The sequence below is a fragment of the Cucurbita moschata genome, unplaced genomic scaffold (genome assembly GCF_002738365.1).
Source record: "Cucurbita moschata cultivar Rifu unplaced genomic scaffold, Cmos_1.0 Cmo_Scf00024, whole genome shotgun sequence".
Classification (NCBI taxonomy): Eukaryota; Viridiplantae; Streptophyta; class Magnoliopsida; order Cucurbitales; family Cucurbitaceae; genus Cucurbita; species Cucurbita moschata.
In genome coordinates, this window is record NW_019268540.1 from 2,810,898 (window position 1) to 2,834,022 (window position 23,125).

At 37.7% G+C, this 23,125-nt stretch overlaps 4 protein-coding genes across 4 annotated transcripts in view; all 4 read right to left on the minus strand.

The window, feature by feature from the left end:
- Window positions 1-629, minus strand: part of LOC111460754 (probable beta-D-xylosidase 2) — a 7,038-nt gene extending 6,409 nt beyond the window's left edge. Inside the window, exon 1 of the mRNA XM_023104026.1 lies at window positions 205-629. Within this exon, the coding sequence (XP_022959794.1) occupies window positions 205-621 (417 nt within the window). The 5' untranslated portion in view covers window positions 622-629. The remainder of the gene's footprint in view (window positions 1-204) is intronic.
- A 2,287-nt stretch (window positions 630-2,916) lies between these two features.
- Window positions 2,917-20,615, minus strand: LOC111461238. Its single transcript, XM_023104757.1, has 3 exons — window positions 20,611-20,615; window positions 8,381-8,390; window positions 2,917-3,717 (listed from the first exon to the last, which is right to left on the minus strand). Exon 3 carries the CDS (start codon window positions 3,598-3,600, stop codon window positions 3,112-3,114), a length of 489 nt encoding a protein of 162 aa, XP_022960525.1. The 5' UTR covers window positions 3,601-3,717; window positions 8,381-8,390; window positions 20,611-20,615; the 3' UTR covers window positions 2,917-3,111.
- LOC111461237 (GTP-binding protein SAR1A) lies at window positions 4,679-10,368 on the minus strand. The gene is made up of 3 exons (XM_023104756.1): window positions 10,036-10,368; window positions 9,544-9,675; window positions 4,679-5,301 (listed from the first exon to the last, which is right to left on the minus strand). The coding sequence occupies exons 1-3, from the start codon at window positions 10,162-10,164 to the stop codon at window positions 4,981-4,983; spliced, it is 582 nt and encodes a 193-aa protein (XP_022960524.1). The 5' UTR covers window positions 10,165-10,368; the 3' UTR covers window positions 4,679-4,980.
- On the minus strand, window positions 11,215-20,316 carry LOC111461234 (DNA mismatch repair protein MSH6). Its single transcript, XM_023104754.1, has 21 exons — window positions 19,242-20,316; window positions 18,643-18,736; window positions 18,350-18,452; window positions 18,194-18,247; window positions 18,025-18,099; window positions 17,736-17,804; window positions 17,528-17,611; window positions 17,161-17,355; window positions 16,225-16,775; window positions 16,005-16,134; window positions 15,767-15,858; window positions 15,502-15,680; window positions 15,219-15,421; window positions 15,016-15,117; window positions 14,219-14,381; window positions 13,584-13,870; window positions 13,370-13,507; window positions 13,119-13,198; window positions 12,927-13,026; window positions 12,404-12,533; window positions 11,215-11,987 (listed from the first exon to the last, which is right to left on the minus strand). Exons 1-21 carry the CDS (start codon window positions 20,086-20,088, stop codon window positions 11,737-11,739), a joined length of 3,927 nt encoding a protein of 1,308 aa, XP_022960522.1. The 5' UTR covers window positions 20,089-20,316; the 3' UTR covers window positions 11,215-11,736.
- Window positions 20,616-23,125: the final 2,510 nt, after the last annotated feature.

Below are 23,125 nucleotides of genomic sequence, written 5' to 3' on the forward strand. Positions count from 1 at the left end.
TAATATATATATATATATATATATATATATATATATATATATATATATATATATATATTTTAAACTGCAAACAAATTAAATAATAAAGGTAAAAAATATTTGTTTTTGAAAATTAAATAATTAAAATAATTTTTTTTTTTTTTTTTTTTGTTCAGAAATTAGATCCAAATTATGAAAATCCAAAAGAGAGAGGGAAAGGGATACCCGTCCGATAGCTTCCCAAAGTGACGCATTAAAAGAAGCAGCGGTGGTGATGACCTGAGGAAAGCTGGTGGCGCCGGGAAAATCGCCGCCGAATTTAGTTCCGGGGCCGACATTTGAGACGCCGTGAAGGGCCTCCGACCACCACTCATATCCCTGAATCCCCAGGCGAGGCACCCCCGCGGCATTGTTCACCAGCAATCGAATCTTCTCTTGCAATGTCAGCCGTCCGATGAAATCCTTTACCCTCTCAGGAATCGGCGCCGCCGTCCTGCAGAACGGCAGCCCACTAGACGCCGCGTCCTTCGGATCGCAAGCGAATGGCTCACGCGCCCCGCCGCCGTGCCGGAGTAGTCCTAAGAGGACGACGAGTAATAGAATGGTAGAGGGACGAGAGGGGGCAGCGGCGGTGGAAGCCATGTGTTGGATTAGAATTGGGTGTGGAAAGTGGGCAAGGCCAAACCATTATATATAATAATAATATATTACACAAATAATAAAAAAATTTAAAATAAAAATAATTAAATAATAAACAAATTTTGGTATGAGTACCCAAAATTGAAAACTAACCCCAAACAGAAATTACATTATTATTATTATTATATTTAATTTGTGATTATGGATTAAATTTAAAAAAAAAAATTAGATCGTTATTGTAATCATTATATACGAACTAGCTTGGCTTACAATGCAAGAGAAACAAAGAGAAGCTATTTCCTTCCCCAACACTCTTTTAACAAGATGGCTACTCGAACCCAGATGAGCTATATAATCTATGTATGATTTTTGTAATGAAAATGATGGTAATTATGCTGGTTAGTAACTCGCGATATCGAGACATAGTAGAGAGAGATTTTTTATTATTATTTAAACGGGAGCTGGAACAGGGATTATATTCTCTGTCCCGATCTCGTTATGTTGGTAAATTTATAAAGAGAAAAGAAAGAAAAGAATAATAGAAAGGTAAGTTAGGTAAGTTTTATCTGAAAAAGGGACATGGAAAGGAAGCCACTATGTATGCACGCACCTCAAGACCGACACAAAATCATATTCATGTGCCAACTCCCAATCCCTTATGGGCACCCCTTAATTTTATGGACACTTTCTAACCCGAATATTCCATGATAAATTATTATATATACAAAATAATTCATTTTCTAATTTAACCAATTGATGAGCTAATAGTAGAGATGTCTGAGTCGGGATGAGAAACATTCCTGCAAAATTCTCCATTTGGGCAGAAAATATAATTTTTCGTAAAAAAATGTAAAACATACAATAAATCTAATGATATTTTCCGTTATTTTTTTCAATGATAAGTAGAAATAATGATTTTAGATTTCAGTTTGCATATCATTTTCGGGCAATATTATAAATCATATTCACCTTCCAAAAGAGTGACATTAAATGCTAAATGGGTAATAAAGTGAAGTGATAATGAAGATATCATAATATGAATTTCGTTAATATGTCATGCAAAGCATGAATAAACCTTTATTATAACTACCAATTTTTTATTATTATTATAATTCAATTTGTGTTTAAACTCTCCCATTATGTTTAATACATATAAATGGAAAAAAATCATAAATTTTTTTGGAATAAAATAAAAATAGAAAAATATGTTTGAAGTTATTTAGTTTAATAATTATGGAGCGAGAGTCTCGAACTTTTTGACTCTTTAACTCGTAATTAGTGTTTGAGTTTCCGGATTTATTATATCTAAAATATTTAAAAGAAAGTTTATTAATAAACCTATGAATTAAAGAAAGATTTAAAGCCTAATGATTTCGTTAGTTGGGGATGGATTTTAGAGACGAATTGTGTTCTTTATTATTATTATTTTTTTTTTTTCGTTTCGGGTTGTTGATGTGTTATGATGTGATGATATCAGTGAAGTTGGTGACCATTCTGTGTCGGAAGCTATATGAATCTAAAGTCTTTTGGAAAGAGAAAACCTAAATAATATGCCTAACCACTTTTGAATTAGAAATAACTTCATTTGGTAAGTAATTTTGAATTTTTCATAAATTTATCTTTCCCCATCTCCATGATTTTGAGAAATTGATCAACCAAGGACATACCTACCGAACCCGATAAAAATATCGAGTTAAGAAACATATTACCTAATCTCGAGAATTCTACTCCCGTTGACAATGAAGATAGTTATAAATATCAAGACTCGTCTTGCTACCAAAACATGCAATATCGTACACTCTACTCTAGGACGATATAATTTCAAGTACGAGTGTCGTCTCAACGCTTCAGCTCATTCACCTCGACCAAGAGGGTTTGGTACACTAGTGACTAGAATTTCGCATCAACACAAATCATATTGTGCTACACTACACGAATGAGTTCTCTACCGCACCAAGCAAGGCAAGCGTGTTCATCCAATCTCAAGCCAAACAAGGATGACCTTCCTACCTTCCCTGAAACGTAGTGTCTTCATCGTACGAAGATGATTTTTCCCACACAACTGTTGTGAATTTACTTATTTGGTGATTCTTTAACCTCCTACTAAGAACGGGTAGGAATACTTGAAATTCCTTGTGATGTCCCACATTGGTTGGGGAGGAGAACAAATCACCTTTTATAAGATGTGGAAACTTTCCCTAGCAAATGCGTTTTAAAGCCTTGAGGGGAAGCTCGAAAGGGAAAACCCAAAAAGGACGATATCTGCTAACGGTAGATCTGGATCGTTACGTTCCTTTTGCTCAATTTCTCTGTGTCTAGAAGTATTTCACATTGAATCGATAATTTGCTCATACAAAAGGATGAGAAATTGTCACGGTCCCAAAAGAAGGGGAAAAAAGCGAACTTTTCGAGAATGAAAGTATATTCCCATAAATTTTATGATACAATTCATCTAGACTGTGTTCTATAAAATTAGCCAAACACCTAAATCTTCTAATGTTTCTCTCTAAAAGAATGGCAAAAGTCCTCAGAAATCGATTCCAAATTGGGATTCCATCGCTTATAATTCCCACGACCACAACTCAATTGATCAGAACCACTAATTCCACTTCCGATATCCTCTTTCTTTCCTTCCTCCGCCGCCGCCGCGGGCAGCACCTTCGAGCCAATCTTCTTCCCTTTATTCTTGCAGCCCAACTCCAAATTCTCCAATTCCACCACTGAAACTTTGGACCCAATTCTCCCTAAAGCCACCAGCACATATATTTTACCACCCACAAGCTCATCATCGGCTTTCAAGGCCGAAATCCGGCGAGTCCGCCGGAGCACGTCAACCGAAGAGATGACATAGCCAGGCCTCTCCAGCATCAGCTCCGCCGCTTTCACCGGAAGCCTAACCTTTTCGATCAGACCTCCATCACTGTCTAGAAGCTTAGCTGCTTGAGTAGAATTCAAAGAGAAACAAGCAGAAAAACACCCCATTTCAACGATTTCAAAGACAAACAGAGAACTTTCAGATTTTGGGTTTCCTTTAGAATATCTAGAGAAAGAGAGATCAAAAGAAGTTTTGGGTTTTGGGTTTTGGGTTTTGAGTTTGAGCTGAAGAACTGAGGATTCAATATCTAAATATATAGTTCAAGAGAGAGGAAGTAGGAAGAAAGTAGTGTAAGAAACGCGGCTGACTACTGTAAGTTAAGTGTAAAGAAGAAAAGAAGAGGTCTTTGGTTAGGAAAGTTGGGACTTTTCTATTCTTCTTTCATTTTTCTAATGTAAGTAAAGGCATCATCTTTGTTGGATCCTTGTGGCCACGGGATTAGAAAGTGGAGCCGACCCAACATTTGCTACAGAGCTTGAAAATGAGTTGCCATTTAATGATGATATTGACTTCCATTTGGGACTCCCACCAATCATACAACCTATTTGACTTTTCAATCAACACGTTTCATGTTCTTAGAAATGGTTTTCAATTTGGTGTTTTTTTGGTCTGCCTCTGGTCCCCGTTTGTTGTGGTCTTGGTTTTTATGTGGGGGAGAAACGTTTTTGGTGTTAAGTTTGATCCAATATTGAATGATTTGTACCACAAGGGTTGAATATCTGCGTCAAATTGAACAAGAATGAATAATACTATTGAATTTTCAGTATTCCACCGTACTGAATTTTCTCCTTGAACTAAGAGGTTGCCTAAGAACAGGGAAGGATTGTGGTTGCCTAAGAACAGGGAAGGATTGTGCACGGAAGAGTTTCTACTAATATAAGATAAGATATCACCAAATCCAATAGTTAAGACGAGACGACGAAGAAATAGAAGGATTCTACTAATATAAGATAAAATATCACCAAATCTAATAGTTAAGACGAGATGACGAAGAGATAGAAGGATTCTACTAATATAGGATAAGATATCACCAAATCTAATAGTTAAGACGAGATGACGAAGGGATAGAAGGATTCTAGACATTTCACGTCACTATAAGGTATCACAAAACTGATCAGTTAAGATGAAACCGGGACAGGACGAGATGAGGATTATAAACAGAACAGTTTTGCAGATTCTCCAGGCTTCACATTCAAAAACCATACATTTTATACTCAAAATAAATCACACAGGCTGTATTGCTTCAAGTACACTTTTAGAAAAGGGAAAATTCTGCTGGTCGGATCTAGAAGAGAAATGCATACGTGCCAAGCTGATGGCATGGCCAATAAACAAAACAATCGCTGAACAAATTTTACAGAACAGTCATAGAGGTATCAACCTCCATCCACATGGAACCAACAGTACATGTACGCCTACTGCATCTTGTGGCTAGTATAAGCTGTGTCTGTGTCATGGCATAGCTTTAATCATTGGCAAACTATCACCTATTTGATGTACTGAGAAAGCCATTTGAAGCCATCACCATACCCCATTTTTCGGACGATGCTGCACATGAACACCTCCAATGGGCGAACATTCGTGTCTGCTAGGTTTACCTTCCCCTTTCCAGTGGTAAAGTTGGTTAGGCCAAGGTGGTATCGTAATTCATCCTCAGAGGCAGCATAGGGTATGTCGATCTTGTTCCCCAACACAAGAAATGGGACATTTGCAAGCGACTCATCAGAAAGGAGGTTATCAAGTTCTTTTTTCGATTCTGCGAATCTCTCCTTGTCATAGGCATCCACTAGGTATACCACGGCATCGACCTGTAACATCCAAATCATATGGTGTGCTAAAGCTAGGTGATAAAGAAGGGTTTTGAAGGTGAAGGTCCCACATAAAATGTCACCTAACATATATCAAGGGAAATAAAATGTAATCCAGCCTAAATAGTGGACTCCAAGTGTGTATAGTGGTTATGCTTTTCTTTATTCTTTATTCTTTTTTTCTTTTTTTTCCTTTTGTCCATGATGTTTGATGGTATGCTGAGAGCACCTTTAAAGCCGGCTGACAAAGAAAGATTTCTGGTTCTTAAAAATTTAGAAAAAGAATTATGATTATAACTTGAAAAAAATAAAAATTCTAAAAATTGGGTTTAAACTTTCTTTTAGAGGACGCATTGAAAAAAATTAGAGAATAACTACATTAGAGTTTGAAAACTAATCCTCTTATCCTTCCAAAAGAGGGGTTTTCACTGCACCCTTGTGGTTGAGAACACCTAGAGGATTAGTTTTCATTTTGCAATATTCCACCATGAACTAAGGTTTCTCCCTGCCATTTCCTCCTTTTACTAAACAAGCACATATGATGTTGTTAGGAATCACGGACCTCTGCAATGGTGATATTGTCCACTTTGAGCACAAGCTCTCGTGACTTTGTTTTTAGTTTCTCTAAAATGCCTCATACCAATGGAGATAGTGTTCCTTACTTATAAACCCATGATCTTCCTCTTAATTAGCCAACGTGGGACTACTCCTTTCAATAATTTTCAACAATCCTCCCCTCGAACAAAGTACACCATATAGCCTCTTTTGAGGCCTATGGAGCCCTTGAATAGCCTCATCTTAATCAAGACTCGACTCTTTCTCTGGAGCCCTCGAACAAAGTACACCATTTGTTCGACACTTGAGTCACTTTTAACTACACCTTCGAGGCTCACAACTTCTTTGTTGAGGAATCTATTGACATTGTTAAGTTAAGGACATACCTCTGATACCATGTTAGGAATCACGGACTTCCACAATGGTATGATATTGTCCACTTTGAGCATAAGCTCTCGTGGTTTTACTTTTGATTTCTCCAAAATGCCTCATACCAATGGAGATATGTTTCTTACTTATAAACTTATGATCTTCCCTTTAATTAGCCAACGTGGGACTACTCCTTACAATAATCTTCAAACCAATGTAGTTCTAGTTTCTCTTTTATAAACCCACACATAAGTGCTTAACTTCGGTTAATACTTCCCACACCTAGCCCTCCCATTTCTGATGACAATGATGTCGTCACCTATTTGACCAAATTGGCCAATTGTTTTCCTTTGTTATGATCTGCCAGAGAAGTTCCTCGTCCATTTCTCAAGCTTCAAAGCAAGCCTTCTCCGAGCTTTAAAATTAGCATACAAGTAACAAGTAAACAAGTTTGTGTAGATAGCCAACACCACGGACTTTCCAAAACATAAGGGCGGCGTTTTAGTCCTCATTTTAGATTTCTTCATAGCAGAAGAATGGGTACACAATCAGATGTCTCTAGTGGTACTAAGCCACTATTAGATCCCTGAACTTCTCCATCCAGATTTTAGATACAAAATACCTACCAAGCAATTATAATATAGGTTGCTCTGACACATGGACTGTAAATTTTCTACTGCTTGGAGGAATTTCTATCAATCTAGATTATCAATAATCGTACAAAATTTCCTATTGTATTGTTCTTCTTCTTTCCCGTTTGATTTTTCATTTGACCAAAGTACCATATTAAAATCTTCCCAAAACCACCAGAATCCTTGATGGTAGTTCCTACTCAAATTCTTCCATTCCCTCTAGATTTCCTTCGTACAACTATTATTGGCGGGACGTAAGTGTTCAAAATCCAAGCACCTCACCATACCCTATCTCACATGCTATTTGTAACAGAAAAAAGCCCTTTTCTCAAAGCACCACTTTCTTTTTACTCCACAAGATTAAGGTCCCTCCTAATCGTCCACATGCCTCAACCTCTAACCACTCAACATTCATTGTAGCTCTGAAATGGTTTCAAAGCCCCAGTCAATTCCCGCTCTTGCTTGATATTGGCAACAATTTGGAATCTTCACAACATCCATTCTGTGAAGCAATTTGGAAGGATCATTATCTAAGAAAATCAATTTTTTTCTATGGGAGCTAAGTCAAACAGCCACCGCTTTCAACAAATTACTGCATCGCCTACCCCACATTTCTTCGTCCCCGTACTGCTGCCCGATTGGAAAATTAACCACAGAAGCACATTTTTCTTATTTGCACTTATGCCAACAGGTTTTGGAAGGAGATTCTCTCCACCTGTTGCTGGTCCGTTACATCCTTACCGGCCATCTATTCATCGAAGGGAAGAAAGTTCTATCGAGGCATTAATTGAGGCTTTCTTGTGGACTAAATGGACAGAATGAAACAAATGGCTATTCAATGAGAGCGGAAGCACCTTTGACAGCGTTTTAGAACAAATTTCCTTTTAGCTTTGTCTTGTAATGTACCCCTTTTTAACTCTTGTAGCTTCTCTGAACTTTTGTCCTTTTACTATGATTCCCCACACCCCATACAATCCAATTTAACAAATTCATAATGACACAGCTACCCTTACCCTTTGGTCTGATGTTCCTCTTTTCTCATACTTGACCAACAAAATCCCAGGTGTGGCTATTAAGGGTCTAACAAAATAAGAAAAACAGAACTTCAAATAAATTAACTTAACTAAAATTACACTAAGCTGTTGACCCTTTCCTTCGATCTTGAAACCAGTAGCTTAATTGTACCCTGTTTTGCCCCTCCTCTTTTTATTTCTTTATGCAAATCAGAGAGTGTTGGGCAAGTTTTGTTCCTCCTTTCTATTATCAGTTTTTTCATAGTTTCCAATTTTCCTTGATGTTTTATCTAGATCTTTAAGCATCTATTGGACAAGGGCACTCATTGGGCTCACATAACCCAACCACAGCTTTCTTCAGAAAACCATGTTGAACGTCAGGTAATCTCCTCATCAGCAGTAATTTAGAGGAAAGAGGCACAGTAGTGGGAACATTAAGATCACAACCACTAACAAATACCGCCTAATTTCTGCGAGAATGAATCCAGAATAGTTCCCTTCAACTAAAACCTCCCAAGTACTAAATCACACATTTATTTTCCATCCTTTCCTCATTCCAGGGAGTTAATGGGTAGGTCAATGAGTTTAATCCGGCCACGGAGAACGGAACAATTTTGTCCCTGCTATATCATTATTTCACCACTAGCAAGATGCTGCAAAAATTTCTTGCTTCATCTACTATACACCAAGAGTAAGGTCTTGTTAGGTTGGAATGGGTTTAGCAAACAATCCTCACTAATAACTTCTGGCTGTATTTCTCAAATGTCCCACCAATTATCGTGGAAACATAAAGTTGTTAAGACTAATTGCTCTCTCCTAGGTCACCTCATCAAACCTCCTACTCCAGGCAATCTCTTACTCTTTCCTTTTACTTCGAGCACATCAGGAAATGATTTAATCCATTCATTAAAATAAAAATAAAAATAAAATAAAATAAACTTCCATTCTTCATGGTTTTGTCTACCTGGAATAATCAAGCTTCTCCTCTCACATTCATTTGACAAAATCAAAATCTCTAACTCCATCCTCTTTTGTTCAAAAGTTTCTGAAACAAAATTGATCCCCATTCCCATCTAGTCTTCTTGAAACATTTTTATTCCAAGATGTTTCAATCACATCTCCATCTTATCTCCTCTATTCAAACCTTATCTGCCACTATATAGCACTAAAATAAATTATTTCTACTTGATCCTACAGTGACGATTAGTCATTCTTGGTCTAGCTATTACTGTTTGCCATTAATATTGCTTTGTTTAGATTTTTCTGGAGCATACTAGACTGAATTGTCTTGAAGATAAAAAAAATTATCACTTCATATAAGAAACATAAAATGGAAATTTTACATAACATATAATGTTTTTTAACAATCTTATGCATTATTAATTGAAGGGAGAATGCCAGACACAAGTTTAAACTTCAGCCAAGAACCTCAAGTTTAAACTTGACAAAAGATAAAAAAATATGCTTCCATGTTTCTGTTTCAGGGTTCACAGAGATCCCAAAACTTAAGAATGAAAAATAAATTATAGATATAATTTTACCAAAAATTATACTAATTAAACTTTTGCTTTTATTGAAAATCAGTTTTTTCAGAAATGACAAATGGGAGACAAATATATATATATATTATAGCATTGACATGGAGGAAGATTAAGTAAGCATAATAAACTTACCTTGGCATAATAATCCTTCCAAACTCTACGAGCAATCTGATGGCCTCCCAAATCAAACGCCTTGAACTTAATCTTCCCGATGCTCAACTCCTCCGAAGTAGGATACTGTGTCGGCTGATGCTGTACTAATCTCTGAAGCAAACAAGAGACGGCGCCATTTCCAACGGATCAAATTTAGAAAGCAAAAGAAAATAAATATCACAAAGAATAAATAAGATCTAAACAAACATTTAGGCGTCTAAACCGAACACCAGAAGAAAGCGATGAACAATTTTCAGCTCGAGTAATCGAAATACTCGGCCTCGCTAACTAACTACAAGAATATACACATCTTCTAAGAAATTCAACCAATACTAATTCTCTCCAGACTCACTAACAACCAAGCATAACTCTTCAATCTCACCGAGCAACAATTTTCGCATAAACACAGCAACAAACAGGAATCCACAGAGAGAAAGCATCACAAAAGAGTGAAGGAGAGAGAGAACAGACCTCATCTTTCAACATGTGAAGCAAGGTGGTCTTTCCGGCATTATCGAGGCCTAGAAACAGGATCTTGGCCTCTTTCTGCCAGAGACCAAGGGAGGCCAAGACGCCATAGAACCAGTCCACAAGAAACATAATCGAAGTCGTCGGCGGTGAAAGAACGGAAACGGAAGTCGATCGGAGGGGAAGAGAAGGGAGGAGGAAGAAGGAGAAGAAACGTGAGCCCCAACTATGGCGAGCTCACCGATTGTCTGATATTGTTCACTCAAATTGAGAATGTCAGCATAAAGAGTTGAGAGAGAGAAACCAAAAGTGGGAAAATTCCAAACGCTGGTTGGAAAGGGAATGGAACTTTCTCGAGAATTTTCCCAACATGTAACAAACTAACATATATTGTTATTCACAATTAAATTCACTTAATTCACAATGTTATTACCTACGATCCCTTCCAACAATCCCTTCGAACAAACCATACCTTCCCTTAATTGAGGCTTCACTCCTTTCTTTTTTGGAATCTTTTGTTTGAGCATAAACAGGTTTTGCTTTGAACTTCCCCAAAAGGTCAAATAACAATGGTGAGAATATTCTTTGATTATAAACTCATGATTATTCCCTAAATTAGTCGATGTGGGACTTTCATCATCCAACAACGGTTACTCACAGTTTTAAAACGTGTTAGATTTCCACACCCTATAAGAAATGTTATGTTTCGTTCCACATCAATTGGCTTAAACTGTTACAAATGAAATCAGAGCGAGACACCGAGCTGTGTGTCAACAAGGGAAACGAAGCATTGCTTAAATCTCTCCCTAACAAACGCGTTTTTAAACCGTAAAATTGGTTTGGACGGTTACATTATCATATATTTTTTTAATAAAAAATTAATAATCAAGTAGAAAAACTTAAAAACTAGACATTTACCAAAAAGAAATTAATTGAACTTCACACTTATCCTAATCGATTTGCTATAGAATAAATCATATTTTAAGATATAATAATTTTGAGTACGTCATTTCCTTAAAAGCAATAATTTATCCAAGAAATATTTCCTTACACAATTTTAGATAAATATATTTTTTTTTTTTTGGTAAATATAAGATAACTTATTTAAATAGGGAGGAATATAGATTATGTTGAATACTTCCAAAAATATAATTTTGATATTTAAAAAAAAAACATAAAATCTATGAAAATGGCCCATGGTTTTAAATTGAAGGTCGGTTTATGGCATATTTCACCTAATACAACTAAGCTTGATAGGCAACCAAAATATCTTTTTATCCACTGGGATATGGCGACCAAACCCTCTGGCCTACTTCAAGAATACTTTACAAACTTTGTAATGACTAAGGACCGATAACAATGTACACAACGAGAGCTTCTTACTAAGACTTTCGACTCCAGTCCAAAAGCTCGTTCAGGCGGAGAAGCTAGACGCCTTCCCGGTGTATGAGGGGAGACTGCTCGGGATGGCTAATCTAAGATGCTGAACAACAACGTTTGATTTTGGAAAAACACCATCGTTATGGAAGTACTTGCTTTCGAGCTAACCTTCGCAATCCTGCAAAATTGTTTGTCAAAAAACGTCGGTCGCTGTCTCGAGTTTATTCTGTTGGATCTCAGTCCCAGTTACAGATGCTGCTGGTGAAAGCAATGCCAAAAAATGGAATGAAGTGCAGCGCCCCGGGAACGTTCTTGAGAATCGAGTCAACCTTGCTGGACAAGTATTCTTGCTTGTTGCTGAAGCTGTTTCAAGGAACTGATACCATTCTTCTCCGTTTCATCGTTGCATCTCAGGGTTGATTCCAGGCTGATCAACTTTTGAATCAAAGTCACTGTACCATCTACCCATGAATGATTGCACAAGTTTTCTTCAGATTCTTCTCCAGTAATACCATAAGTAGCTTCAAACTCCCTTGATTTAGCCGCAGCCTCGGTCAATACACAATTTGGGAGTCCTGAAACATCATTCATTAGTTTGTATCCCAGAACCATTTCCCAGTTTAAAAACGACTATAATCCACAAACAAGTTTAACCGGGCAAAACACATCCCGACCAAAAGGTTAGAGGTTCAAATCACCCCACCCACTCCACAAACCCCGTACCAACCTCAGTATTTACAAAACTCGGAGAATGCTTGGTTCACGGGTCAAGTTTGTGTGATTCAAAAAAAGAAACTGAGTTGGTTTGCACATGCCAAGCTACCTGTTTGATATAATCAATTTGCATAAACCTAGGTTTAAACTAACCTTTTACATTGTGTACTTAACAACCAAACATCTCCTACCACCTTGAAATCAAAAGGCATTCTAGTACCACAAACAAGTGAGGTAAACTAATTTCTAATGGAAATAAAAAGGCAATGAGCCTTACCAGCTAACCGTGCAACATTCACTCCATAACTTTTCGGACACGTGCCAGAAGTCAAACGATAGAGAAATGTAACTTCTTCTACGCCCCCAGTCCCCTCTCCAACTCGGCATGCCATATGGTACAATGAAACCTACAGAAAAAGCCTTTAATTAACTAACAGACCAATTATCCTCACAAAATCATGGTTAAATTACAAATTTGATCCAACTATTTGGAAAAAATTAGAATCCAGTCTCAAGTAGTCTCACGGACTAATTCTAACATTTAAAACAACAGGAACTAAATGTTAACTTTCTCAAAATCATAGGGATCAAATTAGTAATTTTAGTGGAAAACTCTTTACTTATGATGGAACTAACTTAAGCTTAGTAAAGTTCACGCCTACAATGCAATGTAATTAAGTATACAACGGTATGCAAACGTGTTTTAATGCTTGAAAATGTGAAAGAAGCCCGGCATGCTAAATCGACTTTGATCTGCAATACAAATTAAGCTACAGAATCGCAGAGGTAGAAGACATTACCCTAGGATCTTTACAATAAGCCAAGGCTAATCGGTGATAATGAGTTGAAAATACTCCCCTGCATTGCACCTTGCTAACAAAATGTTCAAGAACTGATTCACTGTTGAGGGCGGAAAGAACAGACAGAGGAATATTAAGTGAATGGAAAACCAAATATTATACTGAATCTGAAATTATTTAAATGACACTTACGCAATTGCCTGTCCATCTGAAGTTGCTGTCCCACGTCCAAGTTCGTCCAATATCACCAATGAATTACGGGTAGCTGATGACTGCACCGACCAATTCGACGTATGCTTTTAGTCAGACAATAATGAAAGCAGAAATACCTTGAAAAGAATGGATCATGCAAAGTTCCAGCCGTTTTGGCTACACGAGGTAAAAGACCTTAACAAGATGACTGTAAGAAAACTAAATTGATCTGTTATGTAACAATGTCTTACCAACATCAGCGCAGTTTCTGATAGTTCTGTCAAAAATGTACTTTGACCAGACATAATCTGATCCTTAGCACCCATCCGAACGAATATTCGATCAACAGGAGCTAACTCAAAACTTTCTGCAGGAACATCTGCACCTATCTGCAGAACCAATTTCTTAAAATTCAAGACAACGAGACTTTCAAGATTAAAATTTAAAAATAAGGAAATATATTACCTGAGCCAGAACGACGGACAAACAAACTTGCCGAAGAAGAGTCGATTTTCCACCCATGTTTGGGCCAGTCAGAAGAATGAAGCTGGCACTTGAGCCACCAATATTGATGTCATTGGGGACAAATGTACCCTCACCCAACGAATCACTTTTAAGAATAGGATGCCCCAAGTTTTTTGCAGAAAAACGTGGCACTTCCTTTTGACACTGTGACTTTGAGAAAAGTGGTTGACATGCGCCACCCTCATAATAATCACTTGCAATTGCTAGGCTGATCAGAACATCAAGTTCTGCAGAAGTTTGCCCAACATCAGCCATAAAACATTTTGGATTGATATGATTAAGAAATTCAGATCACTCCAGATGAACATTTCAAAACAAGTTCAACCTTGAAAACGTGCCTTGAAAACGTAACATTGCTTCTTATAAATGAATAAATTTAATAGTCCCTATATAATAGATAACATTTTATAAATGAATAAACTTGACAACCACCATAAGATAGATAAGGATAATATTTTTCGTGAGACCAGTGCCATCATCATATTCATAATAGTTCTCTTAGATATGCAATTATAACTAGTAACCACAAAAAATAATATTCCCAATCCATTAGTAAGAGAATATTAACTGCCTACCAGCAACTGCAGAGACTAATTGCCTCCACTGGAGATGATGTTCACAGAATTTCCCAATTAACCTCTGCAAAATGCTTTTCAGCGAGGACTCCTTCTCAGATTCAGCTAGAGAAAGCTCAGCTAACAACTTCTTAATATTAGGAGTCCAGTACCGGAAGAAGCCCTGGGTGCATCAAAAAAAGGTGAAAAACGCATGTAGATTTACAGAATTTATTTTTCAGGCAATAAAGGTCAAAATATGTTTTGCTTGTTATCAATTAGTAGAACTAAATCTGCTTTTTTAAAGAGAGAAAACGTCAAGCTTTTGAATCAGAACAAGTTTACCCCACAGTTGGCATATGAACATGATCACTTTTAAAAAAATGAAATAAAAGAAATAAATTCTATGAAAGAAAGTTTTCAGATTAAATTAGAATCAGTGCAAATCCAACTATAAGTTGGAAGTGGTCAGAGCTCCTTCGTGCTTCTCGCTCACCAACTCAAGAATAAAGAAGTGACCAATGGATTTATTCCTTACAAATCCAATTATTTATAATTGTGTTGCGGAAAGAAGAATACTAAACATGTCTAAACATATAGGTAAGATTTAAAAATATGTTTAAGCTAGGAAAAGAATGTTGGGTTTCATCAAAGGAGTACCTTACACTGTCCCAACATGGTTCAGACAACAGAATACATTACACTGTCCCAACTAGAATTTTAAAATACTACTAAGACTGTTGGAGAATACTTGTGCAACAGTTCTCATGCTATCTGACACAAGCGCACAAAAATAAACTAAATAAAGCTTCACTAACCTTTTTAGAAGATCGCAACTCATAATTCTGAGGAATGCTACCCTGCAAACTTTCAGGCACTTCCAACAAATGAGTCTCTTTTCCTACTGTCACATAAGTGATCTACAAAAAAGCATAATTTTTAGAAGTTTAGAACCAACGTGAACTTCCAAGTATTATGCATGCTACCAGAAGGATAAACGTGATTCAAGAAGGTTTCTCACTGATGTATCCCCAAGTAATTTCCTCTGTTCCTTTAAATGCTTTGTCAAGTCAGATTGTATCTCCTTGATTTTTTTACAAGCAGAGTCGTACTCCACATCTACACCTTCATGAGGAATTATACGTCCCGAACTATTGGCTTCACCCCAATCAAAAGCATCCTTGAAATGACTAAGAACTGACTGGAGATCAGGAAGACCTTCACCTGAAATAAATAAAGAATTAGTTTCCAATAAGTTTGATGGAGCAACCATAAAGTATACAATAGATCACAAAACATCATACCAGGTGTTAATAGGCAATCAAGTCGTCTTGATTCAACATTTTCCAAAATGACACGAAGCGATGAACATGCTTGGAGCATGAGCTCACAACCACGCAAAGCAGATATAAACTCTTGAAGTTGTCTTTTTGCTGCATCCTCATATAGAACCACATTTGTTGCATTCCTCCCATTTGCCTCACTGTTAAGAAGTCGATCATTGAATGCAAATTATTCCAACAAGCATTGCATCACTAACCTATTATACATAAAGTTCTTTGACCTCACCTACTAGCAAAAATGCGAGCAAGTAAACGCTCCATATCTGTGAGTTTGGATAATGCTTTCCGAAACTCAAGAGAATAAGATAAGTTATCCCCCTAGACAGAAAATATAAAAAATATTAGAAAAGGAAACTTCTTTCAAAGTTAAATATAGTAACAGACATGCTCCTACACTGCCTCAGAAAAATAAAAGTAAACCGTACAACAAATGCCTCATTAATTGCTGTAATTATTAAACCTACCCGTAGGCTCGCCACAGCACCTTGCCTAGCTTTAATTGATTCTACGTGATATAAAGGTCTTGCAAGCCATGTCTTAAGTAACCTTTTCCCAAATGCAGTTACACAGTGGTTCAGTTGTGAATAGAGCGTCCTGAAACAAAATTGAAATTTGAAACACTTCTCAGAATAAGCTTAAAGCAATCATAAATAATACTCGGAAATGTGGACAATGAAAGGCTACCCAGAAGAGCCCCCATTTCTACTGTTCTCAAAGATCTCCAGATTCTCCAAGGCAGCTGCATCAAGAACCATATAGGGTTTTGAAATAACATCATTGAAGCCAGAACAAGGAAGTAATTCAAACTTCGCAAATCTAAGCAATGCCTCATCCAGGAAAGCCTGCTTCAAATAGAAAAGGATTCCTCCAAGAGCTGAAAGTGCCCAAGACCCATTTTCACGTGCATTAATTAGTTCAGATAAAACATCTGGCAAGTAGCCCAACCCATCTTTTTCTCCAGGAACATCATCATTGAGTAAACTTTCTTCATTAGACGATCCAAGGAATGATCGATTAGCAATGCCCTTAAACAATCTCTTGACTTCGTGAACACTTTTTTCAGCATCCCAGAATTCCAATAATGGAACTAACTCATTCACTAAAGGATTTCTCGTATGAGTGAGTAGCACCCTCTCCGTTTCAGGACTTAGCAGTTTAGAAGGTTTGATAATTTCAACTGGCCTAAGCTCGGACAAAAGACAGCACAGAGCACTGCACTCCGCATCATCACCAAACTGTTGAAGATGAGCAGCAAATTAGTAAAAATATCATTTGATTGATGTACTGCACATTGCTTATTCATCACCCAATGAAAATGCAATTCATAACATGTGACAACATAAAGTGAGTTCATATATGGTAGATTATTTATTAGTACTCATATAAAATAGTATAAACCCATACCATGCACATTCAATCACTGATACAAAATAGACGACATGTTCAATTAATCAAGAACCACAATAGTCCATGAGTTCAAGACCTGGTTCCCTTCTATTCCTCAAGGAAAATGCCTAAAAATATGTTGGATAGGTAGGGAGATAAATTTTATCTTCCAGTGTTTAAGCAAGGGGAGAAAACTCACACAACAGTAAACTTGAGTTCTATTCAACATTTTACCTGCCCAAGGATAATCCTACTGGTGGCCACATCAACCACACAAACCCCTAAAATCCGTTCTGCTGGCTGGTTTTCCAAGCCATGGAATTTTTCAGTTACTGCCATGAGATATGAAGCATCAGGATTCAAAGATAGCATCTCACCCTCAGTTAGTGTTCCTTTTGTGACTACTGCACATATTTCACGTTTCACAACCTGTAGACAAGACAACAAATAACATTGTTACAGCCTTATGATCTCATCACAAAAAATTTGCTCCTGGCATCAAACTTCTAATGGGTGGGACAAGGCATAATTCTTAATCTTCGTGGATAAAAAGTAACTACTCAAATTGGGTAATGGAGGCAGCTTATGATATTATACATGCCTTATCCTTAGAACCTTTCTCCTTTCGTCTTTTCTCTAACTGTTCAGGAGTTTCTGTCTGCTCTATAACAAGAACTCGATAACCCTGCTCTGCCAAGGCAGCCATAGTTAAATGTCACCTTGGAAATGTAAAAGATCATAAAGGATTTATCAAACCAATATGCTGGATAAATAAATCCCAAATAAAAGGAAAAAGAATGACAGCTAACCTTCCTTGCCAACTTCTCCACATTCATTGAAAAGTTCTTCTCAGGGAAGCCACAGTGAGGTTGTTCTCCCTTTCAATTTTATAATTAGATAAAAAAATGTTAATCAATAACCAGAGAAACAAAAGCAAACACCATACTACGCAGCACATACAATGGCAAGGAAGTTGGTTAGTTTGGGAGAGAAATGCTGCAACAAAATGCAACCTATCATAATGCACGTACACTGATACATTCACGTTGACTGGTTTACTGAAACATAGCTTCCTCAGTGAACATTTCAGTGACTTACCTTCATATATTGCAAATCAAGCTCCTTAGCTCCTACGTGTGCATCCATTTCGAAAAGTTCATAAAATTTCCCCATCTGCTTCAGATAAAATGTAACAGTATTACTAGCTGAGTATTACTAGCCAATAGTTAGCTGAACCACTAATTAACCAGTGAACATAGAGGCAGACCTTGAAAAACAGAACTTTATCCATGTGCTTTGACTTAAACTCCCACCATTGTCTCTGTACACGGAAGATCAAGAAGGAAATTAACTCATACAACTTCATCCGTATCGAGAAAAAAAAAAATAGAAACCTTATGAAAAATGTTCAATAATTAAGTACCTGACCATCTGATAAATTCTTCAAGAAATGAGGAGGCAAATACAAAGTTCTTGGATCATAATCAGGATCTCCTGGATGTCTTTTGTTTGCATCCTTCCTGTCTCTGATTGAATACCCAGGTAATTCATGAAATAATGAGTATCACACACCAAAATGGTCTATCACTGCCGTGAATAAGGAATGCTTCAATCTTTACTTTCTTCATATTTTTTAATCACATAAAAGAGACTCAAACTAGAGTGGGGAAAATGATGTAGAATTAAAAAAAAACAAAACATATATAGACAGCTTACGCCTTTAGAAATCGGAACTTTTCAGCTTCTCGCGTGTTGAACCTTTCTAAAGCATCGTTCGCAATTTCATTCATTCCATTCAAGACATTCACCCCTGGGGAGATAAGAGGGAAAAAGAAAGTCTACATTAAGCAACAATAGAGACAACTTTAACTACACAAAAAACTCAGGGAAGATAGACGCTTTCAGGATTCAATATTCAGAAGAGAATCAAAGTTTAAGAAGGTTCATAATTTCAACAGACTAAAAACAGGCAACTACAATCTAAGTGTCTTCTTCTGAACCAATCCACATTCTCTTCTTGATACTACAGTCTTACAGTAAGAACAATAACAAGAATTTGTTAACTAACTGCTAACAAACGAAGCACAATCACAAAGTTCAATTCAGGAAACAAACTATGCAGATAAAAAGACATATTTATTAGTGTGAAGTGCTTCCTTACAATTATGGTTTACAGCATTGCATAATCCAGCAACGAGATATGACTTTAAGCATTAATGTTCATAGAACTGATGTTGATCGAAATGTTGGCCTACATATCTAGACTATAAAAATGACTGAATGCAAAAAAGAAAGCTGGTAGACCCATCACTCACTATCGGATTTGATCTTAGGCTCCACTGAAGATAGCCCAGAAGGCAAGTTTCCACCGCTACTCTTGCTTTTCTTTGGAGCTCCTACCACTTTCTCGCCATTGCTTATCTTACGCTTCTTGGATTCCAAATTCCCACCTTGCTTTCTTCTTGACTTGCCCACTCCATCGTCCTCATTCTCATCTTCTTCATCTTCCTCCACCAACCCCAAATCATCCTCATCACTCACCTCATTCTCCACATTTTTTCCCTTCCCCCAATCTTCATCTCTAGAATCATCGCTGGCGTCTCCATCGTTCAAATCCTCCTCGATATCTTCTACCACCGCCGCATTCATCGGCGATGAAGAACCCCGTCGCAATCGTTTTAACTTCTTCTCACTTTCCTCAACCCACTCGATCTTCTCATTCCCCAACACCAGTGACTCCTCCTCCGCATCGTCATACTGCACCAGATGTTTCCCATCCTTCTCATCGAACATTTTCACACGACCCTCGTACCAGCTCTTATCCAACGGCCAATAAACCTTAATTCTCTTCCCAACAACCCCATCCCCGTACGACTTCTCCTTCACATGAGCTATAGGAGAAGGACCGGGAGAAGAAGATGCAGCACCGCCGCCCCCGCCGCCGATGACCAACGGGGTCTTCTTGCGCTTAGACTGTACAGAAGAAGGAGAATTAGTGCTAGGGCTAGGGTTCGAAGTCGGACTCAAATTGAAATGTGAATCACGGTTAGTTTTATCGGTAGAGTTCTCTCCGGTGGATTTCTTGGTAAAGAAGGAAGTGATTTGACGTTGTTGGTTTACCAATGGCGATCGGCCATTGCTGGTTCGACGAGATGATGACATTTGCTTCTTTGATGAGTGTCGTGGCGACGAACGGTAGAGAGAGAGAGAGAGAAAACGGCGTACGAGATCGAAGAAGATGAAAGAACTTCGAGGTATAGAGTGAGAGAGAGAGTGAATGGCGGGAAAATGGGCGAGAAAATTGCCGGGAAAAATGTCCGAGAAACGAGGACGGCGGCGTTGTTTGGCGGGAAATGTCGGAACCCGATATTACATGTACGGAATTTCCTTCAATCCTGATTGTTTAATTAAATATATTTCTTTTTTTGCTGCAAAAAAACATTTTACTAATTAGCAAACAATTTAATTATTAATTTTTATTATATTAAGCAACTAATTACACAAATAATTCAGCTAATTTCGAAATAAAATAAAATGTATGCTTAACCTTTTTAAACTTTGGATTTATAATATGAATTAAATTTAGACTATAACCGACCGAAATTTTATTGCACGGGTTGAACATTCTTAGTTTTCATTTGATAACCCGCTCTATGTCATCCAACCTACTGGTTCCACGACAACCTCGCGTTGATTTAAAACTTAAAAATAGCAATAATTATTAACGGTTAAGAGCTCGAATATTTGGCCCAAATATATGTAATTATATGATTTTATGTGACGTCTGAATAAATTAGAGGTATATGAATAAATCGATACAACATTTATATGAGAGCAATTGCATGGACAGGATTGTTAAGAAAAACTTAAAATAATCAAAAATTACTATATATACCAACAAGATGCAAGTTCGTTTGTCGTGGCTAGTTCATACTAACTTCATAAGCAAGCATGTTTTGTTTAAGTGATTTTAAAACGCACCGCTAGCATATATTGTCCGATTTGGTCTGTTATGTATCGTCGTCAGTCTCACGATTTTAAAACGTGTCTACTAGAAAAAGGTTTTTACATCCTAAATGTTTCGTTCTTATCTCCAACTGATGTGGGGATCTCACAATTCACTCATCCTCGAGGGCCAGAGTCTTTGTTGACACACCGCTCGGTGTCTAGCTCTTACACCATTGTAAGAGCTCGAGTCCATCGCTAGCAAATATTGTCCACTTTGGTTCGTTACGTATTGTTGTCAGTCTCATGGATTTAAAATGCGTCAACTGTGGAGAAGTTTTCATACTCTAAATGCTTCGTTTTCCTCTTTAACCGAAGTAGGATCTCACAAAATATGTTGTCCTTGAACCGATAACCATCTTTCGGTTAACTTAGCCTCCTCCGTCCCTCGGGACCAATAAGGGGCAGTACAGGAATATTCACCTGTTGTCCATCGGCTACGCCTTTCGGCCTGATCTTAGGCCCTGACTCACCCTCCGTGGACGAACCTTGCGGAGAAACCCTTAGGTTTTCGGGGCATTGGATTCTCACCAAGGTTTGCGTTACTCAAACCGACATTCTCGCTTCCGCTTCGTCCACCACTGCTTGCGCGGGTGCTTCCCTCTGACGCGGAACGATTCAACCTTTTCAACGACCCCATGTCTCATTTTCACATCCGATCGGCGATTAGTGGCAGTCCCTTCTCTCTCTATCCAATGCACTAAAATTTTGGGAACTTTTTGATAGAGCTTTTCCAGCCCACAGAAAACCAGAGGGAGCTGCTCAACAAGAATCTTCCATGGCGGCTGCTCCACCGCCGAAATCTGCTCTATCTCTATCCATCGGAGACGAAAACCGATGGGATACGACGAACGAAGTTGAGGAGGACAAATGCGCGTTCCTAGTCGTAGCTCTCTGCCCTTGTCTCGTATGCTTCTGCCTACTCATAATAGTAGTTTTCATTGTTCTCATCGTGAAATTTCACTTCCTTTGCCATACTCCTCTTCATCATTTGATGTTCAAGAACAAATGTTGATCAATTTGCCTCGAGAGATTTGAATCTGGAATTTCGCTATCTTCGGGTATTGATTTGGTTGAATGAATTTAGGGTTTTCTGATCTCAGTAGTTGTGATTTAGATCTAGAGTTCGAGATATAATTGGTGATTAGTTATGTGATTTTGTTTCATAATTGGGATTTGATGCGTTTTTTAATGGCTGATGCATATTGGGAAACTCTACAGGATGATATTGTTACTCTTTAGCTTCTAAGCACCATCCAAAGTGCTTGAACATAGTGTTGTACCAATCAATATGCTAGACATGGAACTATGTTTGCATCACTAGCTTAAAAGCTTCCACCATTTTTGAGGACTTGAATGTTTGATTACTACTATACCATACTGGGAGAAAGATTGGCTGTGTCCAAACCTCTGCAATAATGTTTCAATGCGAGTTTTTGAGTTGAAGTTTTGTATAATGCTGTGAGAATTCACATTGGTCGGAGAGTAGAACAAAACATTTCTCATAAGGGTGTGAAAACCTCTCCCTAGCAAGAAAGCTCAAAGAGAATAATGTATGCTAGCGGTGAGTTTGAGCGGTTACAAATGTGGTTGAGGTAGCCATTGGAAGGGTTGAGCAAACACTTTTTGAAGGCTGAATGACAGCGTTACGCGTACGTGTACCCGATTTCAGTTGTTTTTAAGGGTTGTTTAAGTGCTGAATTGTGATTGGAAACATTGTGGATAAGGATTCTGATTGAGACTGGAAACTGTTGGATCTGAAAAGGGCTTAATCTTGGTAGTACTGGTTGCAATATTCTACGCTTGTAGGCTTGTTAAGGTGTAGGGACAAGGTCTGATGGGAAATGGCCCAGCAACCTGATGTTGAAAGTTAGTCAAATTGGTGCTGAGATTTGAACTTCCTGCAAACAAACAGTGATGAACAGATCAGTTGGGTCGAGCGTTGGTCGTTTTAACGCAGCTGGGTCTCTTTGTTCTTCTTTGATGGAAACAAACAGTTCCCTTCTTGAAATAATGATATACATCGAAGGATTGAACGACGTTGCAGCGAAAGAAATCAATGCTCGTTGACTTGATTGCAAGTAGCCGACTGCCAATCCTTTGACAACTTGGGGTAAGGGATGTTAGATGATGAAAGTCACACATCAACTAATTTAGGGAACGATCATGAGTTTATAATCAAGGAATACTCTCT

What these genes read in the sequence shown, in the direction of transcription:
- LOC111461234 (XM_023104754.1), bottom strand. Translation starts at nt 20,088, where the DNA reads ATGTCATCATCTCGTCGAACCAGCAATGGCCGATCGCCATTGGTAAAC. An exon ending in AGAATTTATCAGATGGTCAG is followed by an intron (nt 18,248 to 18,349) that starts GTACTTAATTAT and finishes TTCCGTGTACAG; the next exon opens with AGACAATGGTGGGAGTTTAA. An exon ending in GCTCGCATTTTTGCTAGTAG is followed by an intron (nt 15,681 to 15,766) that starts GTGAGGTCAAAG and finishes ACTTCTTAACAG; the next exon opens with TGAGGCAAATGGGAGGAATG.
- LOC111461237 (XM_023104756.1), bottom strand. Translation starts at nt 10,164, where the DNA reads ATGTTTCTTGTGGACTGGTTCTATGGCGTCTTGGCCTCCCTTGGTCTC. An exon ending in TTCACATGTTGAAAGATGAG is followed by an intron (nt 9,676 to 10,035) that starts GTCTGTTCTCTC and finishes TGTTTGCTTCAG; the next exon opens with AGATTAGTACAGCATCAGCC. An exon ending in GGAAGGATTATTATGCCAAG is followed by an intron (nt 5,302 to 9,543) that starts GTAAGTTTATTA and finishes TGGATGTTACAG; the next exon opens with GTCGATGCCGTGGTATACCT.
- LOC111461238 (XM_023104757.1), bottom strand. Translation starts at nt 3,600, where the DNA reads ATGGGGTGTTTTTCTGCTTGTTTCTCTTTGAATTCTACTCAAGCAGCT.